The 21,989-nt window shown below is 38.9% G+C and overlaps 3 protein-coding genes across 9 annotated transcripts; all 3 read right to left on the minus strand.

Moving 5' to 3' along the window:
* Positions 1 to 647: 647 nt before the first annotated feature.
* On the minus strand, positions 648 to 6,378 carry smpd5 (sphingomyelin phosphodiesterase 5). 7 transcript variants are annotated; one of them, XM_086078963.1, is made up of 10 exons: positions 6,297 to 6,319; positions 5,841 to 5,943; positions 5,209 to 5,260; positions 3,999 to 5,133; positions 2,443 to 2,518; positions 2,228 to 2,368; positions 2,044 to 2,133; positions 1,906 to 1,969; positions 1,228 to 1,387; positions 648 to 1,045 (listed from the first exon to the last, which is right to left on the minus strand). In XM_086078963.1, exons 4-10 carry the CDS (start codon positions 5,055 to 5,057, stop codon positions 953 to 955), a joined length of 1,683 nt encoding a protein of 560 aa, XP_085935089.1. In that variant the 5' UTR covers positions 5,058 to 5,133; positions 5,209 to 5,260; positions 5,841 to 5,943; positions 6,297 to 6,319; the 3' UTR covers positions 648 to 952. The 7 variants fall into 7 exon arrangements, with proteins under 7 accessions (XP_085935089.1, XP_085935088.1, XP_085935090.1 ...); XM_086078962.1 differs by lacking the exon at positions 6,297 to 6,319 and adding an exon at positions 6,123 to 6,290; XM_086078964.1 differs by lacking the exon at positions 5,209 to 5,260 and having other exon boundaries at positions 6,297 to 6,336.
* Positions 6,379 to 6,955: 577 nt separating this feature from the next.
* grinab (glutamate receptor, ionotropic, N-methyl D-aspartate-associated protein 1b (glutamate binding)) lies at positions 6,956 to 12,317 on the minus strand. The gene is made up of 6 exons (XM_086078968.1): positions 11,989 to 12,317; positions 11,776 to 11,879; positions 10,858 to 11,058; positions 9,472 to 9,600; positions 9,245 to 9,388; positions 6,956 to 7,689 (listed from the first exon to the last, which is right to left on the minus strand). The coding sequence occupies exons 1-6, from the start codon at positions 12,215 to 12,217 to the stop codon at positions 7,537 to 7,539; spliced, it is 960 nt and encodes a 319-aa protein (XP_085935094.1). The 5' UTR covers positions 12,218 to 12,317; the 3' UTR covers positions 6,956 to 7,536.
* A 912-nt stretch (positions 12,318 to 13,229) lies between these two features.
* rbm24b (RNA binding motif protein 24b) lies at positions 13,230 to 21,732 on the minus strand. Its single transcript, XM_086077904.1, has 4 exons — positions 21,155 to 21,732; positions 20,122 to 20,245; positions 19,530 to 19,584; positions 13,230 to 14,639 (listed from the first exon to the last, which is right to left on the minus strand). Exons 1-4 carry the CDS (start codon positions 21,320 to 21,322, stop codon positions 14,270 to 14,272), a joined length of 717 nt encoding a protein of 238 aa, XP_085934030.1. The 5' UTR covers positions 21,323 to 21,732; the 3' UTR covers positions 13,230 to 14,269.
* Positions 21,733 to 21,989: the final 257 nt, after the last annotated feature.

Raw genomic sequence — 21,989 nt, forward strand, 5'->3', positions numbered from 1 at the left:
CAAATATATATATATGTATATATATGTGTATATATATATATATCAATTTCCCCCAAAAAATGCAAAGAAAATTATATCTACTACTCACAAAAAAGCTAATGTTATTCAACTTTAACAGGAATTTTCAGGATCAACCCAGAAACGCTTTGTAAACCATAACAGGCCACTTAAAATTACTTCTTGAATTTTTCAAACCACATTTACATTTCACAACATTATGACCACTAACAAGGAACTGAATAGCACAATTCAGAATGGGTGTTTGTTTTCCAAGAATGTCCACTTCTTTCTGTGACTCTTCCAGTCTACCAATCTACTGATAACGGCAGCAGCATGATGAAGCGAAGTGTTTAAATCAAATTCACACATTAAGTTCACCTGTAAATTTACGGCATTTTAGGTTTATCCTGAAATGTTACCGAAAGCTGAATATCACTAACACATTGTGAGTCTTGTACATTAGTCAAACAATGAGTTTCTCTTTCACTTGTGAATTCTCAACATGTCGTGATATTGAAATATAACAAGTGGAAACCAGATTTTCTGGACATGCTGGCTCATCGGGTTGTGACAGCAAGTCTTGACATGAGATTTGTGAAAGAAGCGTGTCACGGGGTCAACAGTAGAAAAGCAAAAGTAATCGGGCATTGCTGAACAGTAATTGTTTATTTCTGTTAAGAATTCCAGCAATGAAATAAAAAATATGTATACAAAATTCCAGAAGCCTAAATGTGCAATATAAATTGAATATCTTAAGTACCCAGAGAAACCCCTCACCAACATCACCTGAGATATTTTACAGAGATTTCTAGTGCATCAGCATTACATTTCGAAATCAAATTACAATATGTAAACATAAGACAATTATGGCTATACAGCAATGTACTTTCAGTACATTTTTTTGTTCCCTTTCTCTGAAAATGGAATTGTTTGTATTTGTTCTAACTAAAAGTCAAGGGTCCATTCTGACGTTCAGTCTCAAGCCCACAGGAATATGGTCCGTCAAGCCAGCCAGCTGGGTTATAAATGAGACCTCTTCCACTGCCTAAAAAGAAGAAGAGAAAGTTGAGTTGCCATTTTACAAACAATGAACGCGCACGTGATCCGTGTCAACACGCTAGCTCATCTTTAGTGTTTACAAACTATTTTGTTGCGTCTACAGATTGGCGTAATTGGTCGAAAGAAGAGAGAAGCGGACAATGAGAAATGTTAAGTGCAGCCACATACGGTTTGGCAGTGCTTGGAAATGGACTTTTCCCGGAATAGGATATAATCAATCCTTCGTCCGATCCACGGCTGGTCAGTTTCGGGGTAAACCAACGGCGAGCCTGCGGTGGGAATGGGAGAGCAGATGTAACGCTTTCGCATCACGTCATTCTCCAATGTTCTGCATAGATATAAACAAAAGTTAGTCAACGTTGCATCATTTTAGTGACGTAAACTCATTCACTGCCATTGACGGCTATAGACGTCAAAAAGTCATTTGAACTATTTCTATTAGTTTAACATTTTTTTCCACTTTTGTCAACAAGAGTATGAAAACCTAGAATTTTTTTTATTGTACATTTAGAACTGATATAAAATTTGCAATTAGTTGTGAGTTAACTATTGAAGTCATACAATTAATTACAAATAAAAATGTAATCGCCTGACGCGATTTAAAAAAAGAATCAGGCGATTACAATTTTTATCTGTAATTAATTGTATGACTTCAATAGTTAACTCATGATTAATAATTTTTTAAATATTTGTTCTAAATGTAATTTTTTTTATAGGTTTTCATACTCTTGTTAACAAAAGTGGGGGGGGGGAGTTAAACTAGTAGAAATTGTTTAAATGAATTTTTGACGTCTATAGCCGTCAATGGCAGTGAATGAGTTAATAGTCAGAGGATGTATAGATGACCTTTGGAGCTTTTCTGGAGTGTTTACATCGTCGTCATACAACGTTGGCTGCTCGAGCAGGGTTCCTGTAATGCAGAAATGACCATTTATAAAAGTATACGTTCAAATGAAATATCATGTTTGACCACAAGTAACACACCAATGACCCAAGGCTTTTCTTTCCCCGGCCCTGCTCTGCAAGGGTCTTTGTATTCCTCAAAGAGACCGTGATTCTGTTCCAAGGTGTCATCTAAACCGACAGGAGAACAGGTCAATACTAAAGTGGAGGTGTCTTGGGGGGTGGGGGTGGGGGTAACTGGCAATTGCGGGCGATAAAAACACACCCGGTGAGCAGTTGTCAAAATTGAAGTCTCCGCAAAGCACGTCGAAAACCACTTCCTCGTCAGGCTGTCTGAAGGCAGCTTGGAAATCACCAATCCACGTGGTGACCATGTTCAACTGCTCACAGCGGACCTCTCCTTCACCTTATTCAAAGAGGCATACGTCATTCGTGCTTGTTTTTCCGTTTTCCTCAGGATAGTCTGAAAATGGAAATTACCTTCTGGTGCATGAAGGTGGATACAGTTGAAAAAACCAACCAGTTTCCTCTGCTTCTGATTTTTCCCGATCAACACCTGAGAGAATATAGAAAGTGGTTTTACGAAACTTTGAAGCGACCATTCTAGAATTTAACCACACGTTATATGAAAACACCAATAAGGCCATTTGTTACCTCCATGTCATCAAAGTTAAGGGCGAATATGCAATACACGGAGTAAGCTAACTGCTGCTTGTTATCTGTATTACTCATTAGCACAATCACGAATGTTGTGCTTCCTCAAAAATAAAAATAAAACAAACACTTTTGACAGCATATTTAGTAATGAGCCTTATGTCTTTTTGAACTGAAGCAATTGGTTGAGAATTGTTAGCATCAACTTCTGACTTGAATCGCAAAGCAACAAATTTATGATTAATTACGTTTTTTCATATTTTACTTGAACAGAGGTTAACCTCTCTCTTTTCTTTTTTTTTTACACTAGTGCAACAGTTACGACTTCCGGGTGTAAAAATTATTGCTATGTCCTGAAACAGATTGCATTTGATCTTATTGAAAGAACTGCAGATGTAATGGCTCATCAAATGCGGTATATGTTGTCTTTTACAACAAACCTGAATTTTAATTACAATTTCATATGTACATGTGGCAAAAAATAGAAAAAAGCGAAGCGTGGAGAGTCACTGTGCAGTCAGTGAATGTGTCGATAATTGCTAACAGCCTCGTAAATATCAGCTCTCTCCTTTATTTCTTGCTCTTTACTCACTTCTTATTGTGGTATTAATGCAATGGCCAGGCCAATTGGCTTTTTCCTTGTTGTTCAATAAAAAAATAAAAAATACAGCATATGTTGTGCCTCAACATGTGCCCAATAATTGGAGATAGATGATGTATATTAACTTAGGGCTGATACGATACATTTTATTATTAGTCAAGGACGCTGATAACCGATAATTACAGCCGATATTCATTTTCACTCGAACGGAAAATAATTGGTTCTAAAATTTTAAATAATTACAAAAATACAAACTACAGCTCTTTTAAGCATATGTTTATTGAACAACTTTTAGGATTCGTAAAATATTGGGAGTTTAAAAAAAAGATGAAAAATCTTAGTCAACAGACAACTTTGCTTTAAGAACCTAACAAAAAGTTGTAACATGTCTTCAAAAGTTAAATAAAAACTTAAACAAGTAAATCACTCCCTATTGTTTTCTACAATAAAGTTTTCCAAAGTTTAAAAATATCCTAAGTATTACATTTGTACTTATCTTAGTTTTAATGTCAAACAAAAACAGAACGCTTATAACGTTGACTGAAAATTTTAATAAATAGTTCCCTGAACCTAACACATTTTTAAATTGATCCTTTATCAGCTATATGATTCTTCAAAATGGCTGATGCCGATATTTGTCAAAATGCTGAATATTGGTGCCGATAATCGATCCATCCCTACCAAATAAGAAGAATAGGTTGTGGTTTTTCATCCAGTCGAGTCAGGCGGACCTTATCGGGTCATTATAAGCATGTGACTTGCGAAGCAAAACAACAAGTACCTTTGTGGCAAGAAGACCCTTGGCAGCCAGCGCGTCTTCACCTTTGCTGTTGGGAAAGCAGTGATACTCGGCCTCCACGATGGGGAATCGGCTGGCCAGGAAGAGGCCGCTGTTGAAGAACTTGAAAGAGGAGCAGCTGCACGGGGGCTGGCAGGCGTACCCGCCGATGTCGTAGAGTATGTGCGCAAACAAAGGACTGAGCGCCTGGGTGAGTTTCTGTGCGGCCCGTTTATCAAACACCTCCTCTAAACAGAGGATGTCCACGTGGGAGGGAAACATGGTGGACACTTCCCACGGCACGTCGCCCAGCTGGCCCAGTCCCTGAGAGAGCAAAGCGCGCGGGGCGCTGCGTTCGCCCGTTCGCCCCTGCTGGTTAGAGTTCTGGTTAAAATTGTGCTGGACGGAAACGGCGGCGTCTTTTGCATCTTCACAGGGGATATAAACCACGTCGCTGTCGGAATTTGGGATTGAAGCCTGTCTGTCTGTAGCGCCGTACGTAGATGTGTTGGATGCGGGGAGTATGCTGTTGGAAGGGCTGAGAGTGTCACAACTGCTGGGAGAGTCGATAAAGATACGGATATTGGGCCGTCCCACGCCGTGAGCGATGCACTCGCCGATAGCGGCGGCCCTTTGCTGGGTGTTGGGCAGATTGTTGAAGCGAGCCAGACTGTCGGGCAAAAGACACAAGTTGGCCGAGGCGAAGACGAACGACGCCTTTCCCTCCAGCTCCAAGCCCCCGTGCGTCTCGGCCTGGAGCGACGCAGTCTCTCGGTGGTAGCAGAAAGGTCTGCGGCACGCCTGCAGCGGGGCCCACAACAGGAAGCCCAGCAAGGCTACGGGCGCGCTCACCACGAACAGAACCAAGTAGGCGATGGAGCCGAAGAAAACTTTGAGCGGGTAGAGGTAGCACGCGTCCTGTCGTCTCCGTTCGATGGTGGTCAACTTGCACACGGCGATGAGGCGGTCGAGAAACCAGAAACACGGCAGGATCAATGCCCATCCCGCCGCATGGGCGACGGCGGCACACCGGTTGGGGAATGGGGATGTCTGCAGGGCCATAGCACAGGGCTCTTTGCTAAAAACCCCAGCGGACAAAAATCAGGTGTCGCCTCATTTCTTTTCCCTCCACTGGACACTAGAGAAAAGCGAAAGAATCCACGTTATCACACTGCATTACAATAGAATGTGGTTTGACAAGATGAGTGATGACCTAAATGTAGCTGTGGTGGTTCACTGGCATCTTAGATACGATGGCAGGATCCCTTTCAGTGTATGTAAAGAGGAAAACATGGTATTAAAAGGGGCTATAATCCACCATCTGTTATGTTACCCAACAGCAGGAAATGAGACCTACACGCAGGGATAGCCCCAGTTGCCCCAGTATAAGAACTGAACCTCCATCCTTTTTTTTTATACTTTGAAATATATTTATAATTTTTCAGTCCACCTCGGCTTCGTCAAACCCCAATTAGCCCCTTAAGAGAAAAAATCCTGGAGCCGTGCCTGCCTACACGCCTTTACTATAAATAAAGTTCCCTACATTCCACCTGGATGAGCTCGAGCCCATCCTAGGTGACTTGTACAGTTTAGACAAGATGGTCGAGATTCAAACCCAGAACCACAGAAGTGGTTAGGTCTAGTAAAATATGACGTTTTACTTTAACAACATTACAAATGCAACGGTAATAGCTTTAGCCTTTTTAAATGAGTCAGCTGGAATACAGGGCGAAAGATTCAAACAACCAGGAAGTTGCATATTTTTTTGTCATTCATTCACCATTTGTATGTATTATTAACTGTATTGCGTTGCATCCCGATTTATGACTGACGACACAATCTTACCGCACGTGCTCGCATTCGTCGCTCTTCCGACTCACATTTCCTTCCTTCCTTTCTTCAGGTGAGGATCAGAATCTAGTCGCCGCTCCAGTGTAGGTATGCTAAGCTAGTAATGTTGTAAACACAATCAAGACACGCTGTTAACGTTGCGGGCACTTTCGTAAACGCGATCGTGTGTTCCACCTTCCCGACACAGCCCATAGTTTTGTCAACGCGCGTCTATAATGTGCTAATAACGTAAACTCTGTTGGCAAACCTCAAACGGCTAACTCAAGACATTCCTACCTTTTGGTAAGGAAAAGGAAACTGGGGCGCACCGTCCCGACAGAACATGATGTAGTAAAACTCCACATTTGGTGTACTTGTCAAAGTCAAGCAGTCGCGTTTTTAATAAACTGCACGTTTTAAGACGACGTATGAATTAATTAATGAAGTGGTCCAAATCAGATGAACACTTACCATGTTATCTGTACCTCATTACGGACCGAGTGAGCCGAGCCTTAATGACGTCACGCGAGTGGTTAAACCCGCCGGTCACGTGTCCTCACCTGTGGCCACGTGACAAACATACCTGACCCAGGCACAGTCGCCACAAAAGCTCACAAGTTCTAATGTCGTCACATACATGCATTATGATTAACAAACTGATTATTTAATCCATTATTCAATTCGGAATACATATACATGCGAATAAATAATTTTATTTGTAATCAATTCAATTATTTCATAAAATAAATGGATACCATGTTTGATTCTAATATGTTCGAATGTGTTTCAGTTTTTGAATGTTGTAAATGTTATTTATATTTAATGCAGTGATTATATACCACGAGTGATACTCGTACCAAACTTTGAGAATCACTGACTGCATTAACCAATTTTTGGGGAAAACAGCTAAATTAATGCAACATATAGGACTTTTCGAACTGTAAACGCTTGTTGGGTGATGCTGATCAAAGTGAGCGACCTTATGTGGGCCATTGGATATACTTTGCCCACCCTTTTATTAAGTGCTTTTTAAAAAAATAAATTGTGAATTAGTGAATTAACTCATTCACTGCCATAAAGTCATTAAATATATATATATATATATGTATTATTAAAAATGAGGGGTTAGAGGCGATTACATTTTTTAATTGTAATTAATTGCATGACTTCAGTAGTTAACTCACAATTAATCACAAATTATACATGTTCTAAATATACAATGAAAAAAATTCTAGGTTTTCATACTTTTGTTACAAACATGGGAAAAAAATGTTAAACTAATAAAAATAGTTAAAATCATTTTTTGACGTTTATAGCTGTTAAAAGTGCATTTATTGTTTATATGTTCCGGGTTTGCAATTAAACTGTCCGGTTTTGAGCGCACACGTTTGGAAAATATGACAAATCAAATGTATGACAAATTTGAATGGAACAAATTCTTGAACCGACTATAATGTACAGTAGCCTACCTAATAAAGATTTAACAATGCAAAATATAACAAACAATTTATATATTCTTTCATAACAGAATCACTACCGAAGAACATTTTGATTTAATTTTTTTTTTTACGACCAGGCGAAGAAAAGACAATTTACCACAATACTTTGATCAGTGAAAAAAAATAGAGTACAAGACTTCCTTGTAATCAATCAGCAAAAACAGGATTCTGATGTCATTCTTTCTCTCTCTCTCTTTTTTTTTTTTTTTAGCTCAGCTGCCCCTGGCTCTTCCCAGAAGAGCAAGAATGTAGATAAAGACGTTGATGATGTCTGTATACAGGTTAAGGGCAGCAAAGACGTATTCTTCAGGATGCAGGGACAATTCCTTGTTGCCGAGCAGCAGCTGGGTGTCCACTGCCAAGAACTGGAACAAATGAAAGCGGATTTTTATGGCCTTATGTGTAAACACTGACATTTTGGTATAAACTTGAGATTTAAGGAACTTTGTTAATTGATATCAAGAAAACTAAAACAGGGAGTCCTCGAATTACGTCCGAGTTACGTTCCTACGCTGGTAATGTAATCCGAATTTCGACTTAAGTCCAATTTCACCGTTAAAGTTGATATTTACATCAAAATACTTTGTACGGTAATTAAAAAATAATAATTTGCGCATGCAGAGGCGTAGCCACGTAGCAATTGCTTGGGGCAAACAGGTTTGACACAAACCGCATATCCTTCCCGTTAGCAGCGCAGCAATGACAATTGACAGTCGCAAATTCCCTGAGTCAGGTTTTTTTTTCTTAAGAAAAAACAACAACAACCATGTACAGTAAGGCTGATCAAAAAGTAGTAAAGCTTTTATTTAAAACAACCATTTATATAGTAAGGCACTTTTTTAAGTAACAATGTACATAGTAAGAAGTTAAAAAACTTTAATAAATAAACAAATTTAAAAAACGACCATGTATAGAGGCATTTATTTATTTATTTAAAAATAAAGACCATGTATAGTGAAGCTTTTATTCTCCCTCTCTAAAAAAAACAATGTATATTAAGGCTATTATTATTATTATTTTAAATGATAATGTATACCGGGATGTTTAAAAAAACAACCATTTAGGCTTTTTTTTTTAATGACCACATGTAACAAAGCATTTTTAAAAACATGACCTTGTATATAGTAGGGCTTTTTTTTTTTTAATCATGTATATTAAGGCTTTTATTAGAAAAATAAATAAATGACTATTATAGTAATGCTCTTATTATTTCTTTTAAAAAGTTACCATGTATATTAAGACATTTATTTAACAAATAGCCAAAGTATATTTTTTAAAGATGACCATGTATAGTCAGGTATTTATAAAACAACAACAACCATGTAAGTAAAAAGGCGGGGGTTTTTTAAACGACCATAGGGCGTTTTTTTTCTTTTAACAACTATGCATATATAGTAAAATGTTTATTTAATTTATCAATTTTTACTTAAAAAACAAACGACCATGAGTAAGGCTTAAAAAAACAAAAACATAAAACGACCATGCGATTAGTCATTTTATTTTCCTGTTTTCTGCCTCACTTAATGGTGATTATTTATTGAAGATACAGATGTGCGATTTTAAAATGGCGCTCTATGGGGCACCCAATCCCTTCTTGCTTGGGGCCCCTGCGGCGCCAATACAAACTTTAAACCCGGAAATGTGACGCGCCTGATGGCGAGCCGACCTGCTCGACGGACGTCCGTTGCTGGAGGTAACGACAACAAAACTTTAAATAACTTTAAAGTGATTCTTGTGGGAAATGAACAAAAAAAAGAATTTGCTATGGACGAGGCACGGGCGCCGTAAAGTCGAATCGACGAAACCCGACGGCTCCCTGTACGAACTTCTGACGTCCACCACAAATCAGGAGGCAAATGCATGTGTGTGTGTGTGTATGTGTGTGTGTGTGTGTGTGTGTGTGTTCACGTGAGGACTTACACAGGTGAAGAGCATGGCTGCCAGCCCAGCATACACAATGTTCAGGATCTTGTTACGTATGATGATGCACAACAGGCTGAAGACGACGAGGACGACCAAGCAGACGAACATCACACCATAACAGGAAGTGAAGTCATACTTGGTCTGTGGAAGGGATGACAAAAGCATGACGCAAGTTTTATCGCGTCTCAAACTGGTAGTGGCGAACGTAAGCGGCGGATGGCAACCTGGAGAGAGAAGATGACCACTGTGAAGCAGACCACAGCTGTGATGCCCAGCGCCATTACCACGACGTCGGTTTCGTGGAAGCTGGCGATCATTCCCACCATGTATGACATGCTGAGCGTCAGGATGGACTGAAAACAAGACAAAATACTTCGTTAGATCAAACCTACAGCCTGTCTACAATCCTGAACCCTGAAACATACAACGAGCTTTAATTAACTCGACTTTATTGGAATCAATTAGAATGTACAGCACTTGAACTACATATTGGTCTCAATTTTTTTTAGATCACAAAACCCTGGCTTTTGAACAAGGGTGTGTAGACTTTTTATACTCATTGTATGTAGCTTAATTGTTAGTGAAATAACTTTAAAGCACTGCAGCACCTCCTAGTAATTTTTTTTTTTTTACTACAAACAACATTTTAAAGAAAAATATTTAATTTAATGTTGTACAAATAATAGTCTCTATGGCATTAAAATCCTGAATATGCTAATTTATTGTTAGGATAAAGTATGAAATTAATTTGTATAAAGTAACCTAAATTTCCAGTTGATTGCCTGACCGCCTGTCATCATATTGTCATGGGACAAAAATACACTTAAAATTATTATTTTCTTAACCTTGGTTGAGGTCTTCTGAATGTTAGTCGAGTTTAATATTGTTGATAAAACTAAGCTTGGTTATATTGTTGACATCAAAACGTGTTGTGTCAATATGGTATAAGATTGTTACATTCCATCAAGTAAATACCAGCACAACCTTTACATAATTTTCATTCTAGAATCCACCTCAGATACAAAAAAAAGGTCTCGTCAACACTTCACCAGGGGCAAGAATCTTTGAAGGTCTCACGAATCGATTCGATTCCGATTTTTGGGTGTGCGATTCAATTCAGAATCAATTTTCGATTAGGAACGATTTTTGATTCAACATGATTTGATTGACAATGTTTTTTTGCTTCAATTGATAGATTTTCAAGGAATCGTAATGATCGACTCCAGTCGGACTCGCTAATGCTAATTAGCGCTCTACTCGCGACACTTTTATCACTCAAAAGAACGGCTCCACGCTGCAAAAAAACAACTTTTATTGAAATAACTTGATCGTGACTTTTTCCTTCTACTCTCTAACGTGGCTACAATTTAACAGTGTATCAGACCGCGTGGAACCACACTGCCCCTAAGTGGCCAAATTGGGTACAACATGAACAAACAAACAAAGGGAAGACAGTATAAAATAATTTGACTAAAATCGATTTTGGGACATTTAAAATCGATTCTGAATCATACTGAATGAGAATCGCGATTCTTATGAAAATCAATTTTTGGGGCACACCCCTACTGTTCACCATTTTGAATAAACCAGCAAAATAGAAGATGGCTTACTAGGGCAATCAGGTTCCACGGATGTTTCCTCCGCAGGTTTCCACAGCAGCTGATGGCGCACATGGACACAAAGAATGTGACGTAGGACACAATGTAGGGCCAAAGGTTCTCCTTCGCGTACGCCTTGATTCCATCCACAAAGGTGAAAACCATCACGAAGGAGAACGTCACCGCCAGTTGAGCAGTTAGCACCAAGAACACCTGCAGGGTGAAAGCAAACAAGTGGAGTTTGATTCTCCAACATACATCTCAAGTCATATCAATGAAAGGCAACAACATATTTTTCAGTTATACTAACAAGTACATTCATTTGTCAGTTTTTTTTTTTTTTTTAAATATGCATTTTTGAATGTAAAATATTAACCATCTTTTTCCCCCCATTTATTTGCTTATTTTAATAGAATTGAATGTTTGGCATATGGGGATATGAGAGGGCAGTTATGTGGATAATCAGAGATATTAATGTTCTACCGCCGACTGGAATTCCGGGTCACTATGCTGTACTCCTTTCTGGATGGCGGGTGCGCAGCTCGTCTTCCTGGAATACTTTTAATTGCTTGTATACATTTTAGTACATACATACTGTAAGTGGTACGTTTGACTTACTCACTTCAGTTCTATGCTTGTAACTCAAAAAACACTCATATCTCAAATAATTTTAACCAAATTGAAATGAATAGAAATGCCATTAATCCATCCCTGCCATTGTGCTCCTTCAGGTGTGTGCCTTGGCCACTGGGGGGCAGTATAATACAGTCATACACACACAAACAAAGAAGAGTCTCACGACTAACAATAAAGAATGGGAAATACTGCATTAGGCTACGTTGCTGCCTATAGTCTGTCAATTAATTATTAATGAATTATTGTCTGATTGTAGCATTTTCCCTTATGGTCTTCCTCAACGTAGAACACTACCTTTCGAATGAAGGCTCTTCTTATGGTTTTGTTATCCAACCCAAAACCGAAGTCCTGGTTATCGTCAAATGGTGGTGGGTCCTCCTCACTGTGGTAAGCATCACCTGAAGTGACAGCAGCCAAACATAAGGGACAACAAATACATTGACGTATTTGGAAGGAGAAAAAAAAAGAGAACTACAACAACATCAAACCAGGACATTTCTTCCTTACTGCATATGTTGTCGTGGAAGCCGTAGGCAGGTGGAGAATACGGCGAGGATGCTGGGTTGCTCATACCGAAGGCTCCAGGTACACCAGGCCCAAAAGCAGCCGGCGGGGGAAGAGGAAGACCCCCGGGAGAGCCCACGAACACGTTCGGGCCTGACGCATGCTCGAACGACGTCTGCGGCAGCGGGAGTTCCTCGTCCAGTCGAGTGTATGCAATTTTATCCGTGGCCATTTTTGCAATGGAAAGTAGACATCCGGTTTGTGTTGAAAAAAATACAAGCTGACGGTCGAGACAAAATACACGCCCGGAAACAACAGCGCGGTGACGTCAAGGTCACGTGACTGACTGGTTTCCGTGTTTTTTTTTTTCTCACCATACAGTAAAACGACGCCCGTTACTTGAGACACTTAGTATGTTTGTAGCTAGATTTGGTTACTTTTTACTTGTACTCCTTACATTTGAAAACATTACAAAAGCATGTCACTATAAACATATTCATTTGTTGTAATAGTACTAAAAGTGTTATTAGGTGCACTTCTGGAGCAGAGGCAGCTACATGTAGTCTACTGGTAACGAAATGGGCAGGTCGTTTCAGAAATCTGCCAAAAAACAACACAGCTAGCTGACAGCGATTTTGGTGTACAGTACACACAGTATATCAGATGACCCAATTGAGTGTTATCTAAATAGACAGCTACTAAACGTGAAGAGCAAACATAAACTTAAAAATGTCCGATTTCCAAACGGGTATGGTAGAATGATGGTAAAATTAATTATGGCTATAAATCGCTTGCTTTTGCAGTATAACACGTACTTCCTCATTGGAGTCTTTAGTGCACTTTTATTTTTCTTTAATATTGACATGAATTCAGAGCCTGTTAGTAACAATACACAAAATAATTAGATTTCCCTTTATTTCACATACAAACTTCAAACTGTTTTTTTTTTTAAAATAACGCATAGTAAAATGTAAGGCAAAATACCTTTGCACTTCACAATGTCAGATGACATCAAAAGGTTCAAGTACATAAGCTTCCTTATCAAAGTGGTCAAATGTGTTTGTGTGTGTATATATATATAAAAAAAGGCAACAATTTAAGAGTTTATGAGACAAACATTACAAATCTACAGAAGGTATTGCTACTGTTCCACTCATATTTTGATCTTTATACAAATTGTAGTTTCAAACAGCAACGGCATGCTCTTGATAAACGTTGTAGTGGACCTATCTAAATACCAAACACACAAAAATAAATGGTTTATTATTGTAAGCTTCTATAATAAATACATAAATAGCATAATTTAAAAGGCACATTAGGAAACAAAATGAAAGATTCATTCAAAAACTTTTTTTTTGCTGAGCTCGCTTGATGTGCAATTCATGAGTGAGGAAGAGTGTTTTTGTTCCAGTTTCAGCTATTTATCTTATCTGCTATGGGAAATATGTACACTATCACAAAGTTAGGAATAATAGGCTTTTGGGTGACATTTCAGAATGAACCTAAAATGAACAAACTTCACAGGTGAATCAATTTGACCTTCTGAATGCACACATCAAACTGTCCAATGTTTCAGTTTTTGTACAACTTGCTGTTGCTGAAGGGCAAAATTCACAACGGGTGCTGGATCCATAAAAACTCCCAATGCTTTTGTGACTCTTTCCATCTGTGACTCGTTTAACGACACTGACCCATTAGAGCTCAATGCCATCTGAGAACCTGCTATTTGAGGCGAGGTACAGTTGATCAGTTGTTATTTTGGTGTCATGGCTGCAAAATATTAACAGCATGATGAAGCTATAGTACATTTCAGGTTTATCCAGAAATGTCACCCAAGCCCATTATCCCTTTTATGAATAGTGTACATACTAAAGGGGAAACTAGAGGGAGCTGTTTGCATAGATTGAGCTGATACAAATCCTGAAAAATGCACCATGATTGACTCACTCATTCAGACACGTTTTGGTATATAAAGTAGTGGGGAAGACACTTGATCATAAGACTGACGCTTGGGAACACTTACAGAATATATATACAAAAATTTGTCATGAGGTTCAGTTAGTCTGCTTTAGTTGACATTCAATCCTTTTGCTGATGTATAAATATTAAATAACAAAAAAAAAATACTGATCTAATTTGAATAAAATACAGCATTTGTTTGCACATCCTGTGTTTTCTTCACTTTTCAAGTTAAAAGCTTGTGCGGACAACACTCATTGGACAGTAACTTGACCCCGGTCGCACTGGGTGGTGACCTCTCGACCGCTTCTCCAGCATTTTCTTTTCACTGCATGCGATCCGTCTGCAGCTGCTGAGGCTGGTACTGACTGTAGGCGGCGGCGGCAGCGGCGGCACCCGGGGTGGCCGCGGTGGCGAGCGGCTGCTGGACCGCGTAGCCGTAGCCGGCTGTGGTCATGTAGCCAGTGGGGGCCGGGGAGGCGGCGTACGGATACTGCTCGTAGGCGGCGGCAGCTGCTGCAGCGGTGGCAGCTGCAGCCGAGTACTGAGCATAAGCGGCTCCAGTGTAGTCAAGGTATGGCGAGGTGGCGGCGGCCGCCGCCGCAGCTGTCGCCGAGGCACTTGAGGGTTGTACATGAGGGATCATCATACTGGGCTGGACAAAGGCCTGAGGGTAGACATAGTGAGCCGGGATCCTGTAGGACACAAACACACACTTGGTGTCAAAGGTCAGATGCAAAGGGTAATCCTAACTCAAAAATACGTCAATCCAGTCCTCAGAACACGGCAAATCCATTCATTAACAACTTTGGGGGGGGAAAAAAACCCGACCTAGATAAGAAAAGTTAAAAGCAGAAAAAACCACAAGCGCAATAAAAGCACCCTTAAAATGGCAACTCAGCGCTGCACCCAACAACCTGGCAACAAAATGCGAGTCGACCACATGACACCACACCGTCAAGAAAGGAAGTGGACATGGTTGTGCCCACTCTGTCACGCCAACAGCACACGGCAGGCATGCCCACACATGTTAGATCCTTCAACACAAACAAAAACAATCAACTGCAAACAAGTCCACTTCACTGATGAGCCGTATACAGCGGAACCTTGAAGGTCAACGGATCATCTTTGAACTGCGATCTGTACGGATCATGCGCCACGGTTCGGCACGCACATAGTCCGCGGATTGGTTGATGAAAAAAAAATAATAATAATTGTGCATGCTCATGTGAAGATCCCCAGTTATGTCATGGTTCATCCTTTCCACCTCTATATCGGAGATGATAAAACTACTTATGAACATTATGTAGCCCTGTTAATTTGATTCCCTATTGTATAGGTGCGATTCACAGTTTCGCCACTAGGTGGCAGTGTAGGAATACACTAGGCGAGAACAGTTTTTGTAGTGACGTCATTTTAAGAGTGAATAACGTTGCTAAATCGACTTTTATTTCCAGCTGTAGCTTTCGTTTGGTTCTCCTTCCTCGCTCTTGGTGTTTCTTTTCTTTTCTTTTTAAATTCATTTATTCATTTTTTATTGATTATTGCAAAACATACAATAATGCTGCAAAATGACGTCACTAGGAAAACTGTTCCCGCCAAATGCATTCCTACACTGCCTCCTAGTGGCGAAACTGTGAAGCACACTTTTGAAATGTAATTAAGAAGATCTCTTCGATTAAATCATAGTGAGCCAAATTAACAGGGCTACAATTACAATTATGAACGTTTCAAAGAAACAAACACTACTCATGTTAGTTGTTTTTTTTTTTTTTACAGTTCCGCAAATCCGAATTTAGAGTTGCGCACCTTCTGTGTCGTACCATGTTGTCTTGCAAAATGTCGAGGCTTACTGGGAGAGATGTAGTGTAATTAATTCAGGGCAAGAACAATTAGTTGTTTGAACGTTTATAAATATCGCAGCGGAAGTCAACCCAAAATATTTCTTTACAATAATGTTCTATACAACCTCACCAGTCAAAACGCCATATTCTGATTAATACTGCGTTTGTGGAGTATGAATATTTTATCAATCTCAGGGGGCGGCCATTTTGTCACTTACTGTCGACATCAGTTGCTCAGGGCTGAGGCAACAACCAATTACGGCTAAGCTTGTGAACGTCACATGACCAAACTCAGAAAAGAAGTGAGCCGTGATTGGTTGTTACTTGCTACCAGAGTCCTGAGCAACTGTGATGCCATTTTCAGTCGAGTGCCAAGTGCAAAAATGGCCACATCCTGAGAAGGATAAAAATAGGTGACGTGTAATTCATATTCCACAAATGGAGTGTTAATCAGAATGCCGTGTTTAGACTAGTGGGGGCGCATACAAAATATTACTGTAAATAATTTTTTGGGGTGACTAATACTTTTTGAACACAGTGTAAATGTATTCGATCACACACACAAAATTGCAAGCATAAAATGTACATGTATTGAAAATATGTAATGATAATGGAATAATTATTATTTTTTTTTATATAGTAGAATAAACCTTTACATTTTGTAAATTAAATGCGGCCCACCCCTTAGAATGAAGCTCACTGAGCTGAAGTGTCGCAAGGTTAGATGACATGACATCACATATGACAAAGGTTCGACCTCCGTGTTTTTGGTTGACTTAACTTTCGGGAAGGGGTGTCAAATTGCGAAACTTCTCTACTTCACTGATACCAGTAGAAGGGGACCAAGACTACATTTAGCCACACCAAATTTTGAAGTCACTCACAAAATATATTGAGGAGCAGGTGTGCAGGGGTTATATCTGTCCCTTACAAGAGCCCCCCCACACACACAAACGTACACATGCCAACATGATTGACAAGGGAGGCTGGAGGCGAGGCTATTTTTGCCGCCCTTGTCATGTCCAAAGGACGCGCTGATCTCTTTCAGTAACACATGGCGGGCCACTCGTCAACTGGAGCAACTCATCCGCGCCACTTGGCCGTGCTCTGATCTCATCGGTAGTTAAAAAAGCAAATAATCGTCTCGCTATTCTTAGAATCGATAAACAACCATTAAATGTATATACTTTAAAATTGGTGGCTATTCAAATAATACATTTTATGGCTCATTGAGAAGGCGCAAAAAACAAAAACCTCTACATGTGCATTATATCAAAATACTAAACGCTACTTGTGCTAACAACCAACAGAATTAATCGACTATTTTAATAATCGAGTAATCCTTAGGAGCCTTTTTTTTATTTATTTAAAATTGCCCAAATCTTCTGATATCAACAGTAATTGTTCACTGATTTCTGTAGTCCTTGATGAAAGAAGACTGATTATCTTCTGTGTTTAATCAAAATAAGATCTATTTTTACTTTGGAAAACAATGACCGAACCGGAAACATACAACAATATCAACCCACCTTTTTTTTTAATCACTATATGAATACGAAGTACAAATCAACTTATAAACTTAAGAAATTATTTTGTAATACACACTAAAACAAATAGAAAATTAAAATTAATCTGATGAGTCCATTAAATAATTAATAAATTAATCGATTAAAAATATTCAATAGTGACAGCACTACTAACAACAAACCTGATTTTTATTTTGGTTGCGGATTTTTGATCATTCCCTGTATTGTCGTACTATTGTTAATGTGAAAATGATTTTTTGGGGTGATCATCAGATCGAGCTACTTTGTAATGACCAGATTTGCATAAACATAATTTTTTTTCACCTTTCCTACAAATGACCTGACCCACCCGTCAGTTTCAAAAATCAAACATGACCCTTGACCATGTCCTTGTTTTAACTCATTCACTGCTATGAACGTCAAAAATTCATTTGAACTATTTTTATTAGCTAAACATTTTTTTATGGAAACCTAGAAAAAAATGTATTGTACATTTAGAACAGATAAAATTTGTGATTAATCGTGAGTTAACTAGTAAAGTCACGCGATTAATTACGATTAAAAAAAATTAATCGCCTGACGCCCCTAATTTGTAATCTTTTCTTTAAAAAAAATACAAATAAAAATTGTATTACATTTTTTCTTTATTTTTTTTTAAAATACTCTTTTCTTTAAAAAAAATAATTGTATTTATTTTTTAACGTTTTTTAATCATCTTTTCTTTAAAAATTTTTTTTTTAAATTTTTAATAATTTATTCTTTTTAATAATTGTAATTATGTGTTGTTATTTTTAATAATCTTTTCTTTCTTTTTTTAAACTAAAGATTATAAAAAATTAGGGGCATCAGGCGATTAAAATTTTTAATCGTAATTAATTGCATGACTTCTCAAGTTAACTCACGATTAATCACAAATTTGACATCTGTTTTAAATGTACAATAAATAAGGTTTTCATACTCTTGTTAAAGAAAGTGGAAAAACATTTTAAACTAATAGAAATAATTAAGATGAATCTTTGACGTCTATAGCAGTCAATGGCAGTGAATGAGTTAATAGGCGCTTTAAAAAAAAAAGTAGCCTGTCCTTGCTTTGATGCATATTTTGCGGTTCTTCCAGTGGAGCTCTAAATAAAGGTGCTTTGTAAATCACCAGGACACATGGGTAATCTGCAGCCTGGGACCAAAAGGCTTCCACCTGTTGCCCACAGCTGAGCGGCGATGCCTGTGCCATGCATTATTAACAGCGCTGCTCTTATTTTCCATCCGAATTTGAGAGGGCGCCGAGATCATTGTGGCAGACAGCTGCTGCCTGTGAGGCGCGCTCGGATCTCGTGTCTGCAACATTTGTCTGTTGACCTACAGAGTTATTTTCTACACGGTCTTGTAGGTGTACAACTGAACTCAAAGCAATGGGTTAATTGAAAGGAAACAAAACGCCCACATGCAGGCCAAGTGTGATTGTTTTTGTTGCAGGGAATCCAATTGTGAGCTCTTATCAGAATCCTTTTTTTTTTTTTTTTGTCCATTCACAACAAAACATGATCATCTTAAGGTTAACTAAAAAACACTGAAGGGAGGCAGAATAAACAGCAGGCTACAACACAAAAAAAATTAAAGAGTCAACACCCCATTGCAGAGTTACACCATCCTGGCAAAAGTCACTCAAATCGTGAACAAAAATGAACTCCCCAGCCCCAAATAGTTGTAGAAATGAGCACACAAGTTAAGCTGAACACCACATCATACTGAAAACAAGGCACACACCAATCTATGTGCTATGAAAACCAACAACAAAAAAATAAAAAATAAAAAAAGACACCCATGCATCTAGTCACCATTTCAGCTCGTTTGTGTATGTTTACACGTAACACTTTAGCGCTCTGCCCAATAGTAGACTCAGCTATTCCTCAAATCATCATCTGCTATTTTAACCGTTACCGAGCCTGTCAGATCAGAGAGAGACACAGACAACATGAAGTCAATCCGGCAGTTGGCTAAGAAAGAGGAGTGGGGGAGAAAAGGAGGTAGGGGGGGGGGGGGGGTGTCACATGTTCAATTCCGTCACAGTCAACACCGAGAGGAGCGCTCATGTCATCATCACTCACATGTCCTCATTCATCAGGGTTGAAACAGGTGATAGACACAATAAAAATGTCATGATAAAAGTGACTGTCCTGTTTTTCGGGGGGGGGGGGGGGCAGATTGTGCAACATACCCATAAGGCCTTTGGATGAATGCGGGGTGGATCTGAGGCATGCCAAATGCAAAGCCTAGAAAAGAAAAATATGTGAGCATAACAACAAATTGTCACAGTTAGTAAAGTAGGCAATATTCTCTTTGATGTCTTGGGGGTCACTAAGAAATGTCTTTATTTTTGAAGGGAAAAACTGTTTTATTTTATTATTTTTACCATATGCCTAGACTGTATTTCTGATCAAATGATCAATTATCTTAATTGAAAAAAACTTTGCTTAAAAAAAATCAAAAGGACATCTTTAAGTGACCCAAAACTTTTGAGCAGTAAGATATACTGTATCTGTAGAACTATATGTACATCAGTGCTTTTAAAATAAATAATATAAGGCAATTTCTGAGTGACTCTAAACTAAAAAAAAATTATGTTGCACTTACAAACTGTAAACACAAAAATATGCACATTATGCTGGTGTGTACTGTATTTTTCTTAGGACTTTTCCTGTCTTGTACCATTAGGATGAAATTGTCAAGCGGTTAGCGGCCACAAATGAGGATCCAAACAAATAAATGAATAAATGCCTCTCCTGGAATGAACAATGAGCACCTCTCACCTGGCTGTATGACCCTAGGCTTGGCTCCGAGGTAGGCCAGGTTCACATTGGCCTTCCTGCCATCTATAATGGGGTTGGGATCCTTGCAGGCTCGATCAGCCGAAGCTCGGTCTGCCATGGTCACCTGGAGGAAGGGAAGAATGACACTTCAAAATAAAACAAAAAACGACAACATGTAATTTTAGAACTAAACAAGCTCAAATCAAATTTAGGAATGGCACTTAATAACATAGTCTTTTTGATATATGTTTATTCTCATAATTGTTTGTCCATGTAGTATGCATTGTTCAGCTGTATGTCAATATTATGGAAATGAATGGTGGAAGTTGCAAAGTAAAGTACAAATAATCAATACTGTACTTTAGTAAATTTTCCAGGTATCTGTACTTTATCCCTGCCCCAGATGACTGTACTTTCTACTCCTTACTTTACTTTTTCAATCACCACAGATGACGACTCAATGTAAGAAAAAGATGTAAAAAAGAAAGTAAGGTAAACCGGGGTTGACTGATTGAGGATCTTGGAGACCTGGCATTAACCAGAAAACATTAACAACGACAAAACAGGTTTAGCTAAGTTAGCTGGGAAATGTTTTTTCCTTGTACCAAGACATCAACATATGTTGACTATATTGCAAATAAATGCTTTTATTTGCAATATTTGTATTTGGGAGTTAAGCTGTCAGTAGTTTATAGAAGTAAACCAAAATAATAATTTTACTCATTCTATTAATAGCAACATCAGGAGTTAAAAAACAACAACACTTAATTAAGTATATTAGTCAGTATGTTTTCTTACTTTTTCTAAAATTGTAAGTGAAAATTAAATATATATATATATTTTTTACACTAGTCTCTATACTTCTAATCTAGTGTTGAGTACTTTTGCCACCTCTGCTTGTATGCATGGTGCGCTCATTACCGGTGACACATGTCACATATTCATATTGGCAGCAAAACAGCCGGTAGCACGTGCTCCAGGAACGTTACAAAACTTTTTTTTCTCCTTCTTTTTTGAGTGAGTGAACACTTACGAATCCATAACCTCTGGACTTCCCCGTCTGGCGGTCAGTGATGACCACAGCCTCTTCGATGTCCCCGAACACCTCGAAGTACTTCCTGAGACTCGAGTCGGTGGTGTGGTAGGGGAGACCTCCCACGAAGATTTTGGTGAAGGTGGTGTCTTTCTGGGCCGAATGCATATTTTATGGAGTTAATTGATTCAGAGGTGTTAAAAATTAAATAAAAATAGGCACTTGGGAGCTAAGAAAAACGTCTGAGTGGAGGGAGAGTGCGTGAGAGTGTGCGGAGTGTGGATCGGACAGAAGTCCTCTGGTCGCTAGCGAGGAGGAGGAGAAGGAGGAGGAGGAAGAAGAAGAGGACACCTGTTAGTTTGTTGCCCACTTGTCAGAGTGTGTGACACGTAAATGTAACTCCACCCAAGTGGCGACCATCACACCAGACCTGCCTCACAGCAGACCGAAGTGCGAAAAAACGTGTCCAAAAAAAATGAACGTGAAATGTGCTAATGTTGTTTATTACATTGTGGGTTTTGGCGGAGTTGAAGTGAGGTGGTACTTGTACGCTGAGCGCCCCCTGTTGGCTGGAGGTGGTCAGAGGCGTTAGGAGCTACTCAAGTGTTTTTGTGTGTGGTTGTGGTGACGTTGTGCACTTCCGTACGTTCTCTACTTTATTTAACAGGTAGCATTGACGTAATGGTGACTTGTGAGGTTTATTAGAGTCATCTTCAGAGGACACACACAGCTATGTTAGTCACAATATTAGGCCAATTAACCCGCACACGTGGTAGACTCAATGTAAATCTGCATTTAAATGTAATTTTTTTTCACACTTTATAGATGTATTATT

This window comes from Leptonotus elevatus, chromosome 6 (genome assembly GCF_054856555.1).
Source record: "Leptonotus elevatus isolate MCC_2025b chromosome 6, RoL_Lele_1.0, whole genome shotgun sequence".
Lineage (NCBI taxonomy): Eukaryota > Metazoa > Chordata > Actinopteri > Syngnathiformes > Syngnathidae > Leptonotus > Leptonotus elevatus.

Coding starts and splice junctions, on each gene's coding strand:
- smpd5 (XM_086078961.1), bottom strand. CDS start 5,057: ATGGCCCTGCAGACATCCCCATTCCCCAACCGGTGTGCCGCCGTCGCC. Junction 2,134..2,227: donor TTTTGACAACTGCTCACCGG/GTGTGTTTTTAT, acceptor CTGTCGGTTTAG/ATGACACCTTGGAACAGAAT. Junction 1,388..1,905: donor ACTCCAGAAAAGCTCCAAAG/GTCATCTATACA, acceptor ATATCTATGCAG/AACATTGGAGAATGACGTGA.
- grinab (XM_086078968.1), bottom strand. CDS start 12,217: ATGGCCACGGATAAAATTGCATACACTCGACTGGACGAGGAACTCCCG. Junction 11,059..11,775: donor GAAGAGCCTTCATTCGAAAG/GTAGTGTTCTAC, acceptor TTCACCCTGCAG/GTGTTCTTGGTGCTAACTGC. Junction 9,601..10,857: donor CGTGGAACCTGATTGCCCTA/GTAAGCCATCTT, acceptor TCTTGTTTTCAG/TCCATCCTGACGCTCAGCAT.
- rbm24b (XM_086077904.1), bottom strand. CDS start 21,322: ATGCATTCGGCCCAGAAAGACACCACCTTCACCAAAATCTTCGTGGGA. Junction 20,246..21,154: donor AGTCCAGAGGTTATGGATTC/GTAAGTGTTCAC, acceptor CCCTTCCTCCAG/GTGACCATGGCAGACCGAGC. Junction 19,585..20,121: donor GCCTAGGGTCATACAGCCAG/GTGAGAGGTGCT, acceptor TTTCTTTTCTAG/GCTTTGCATTTGGCATGCCT.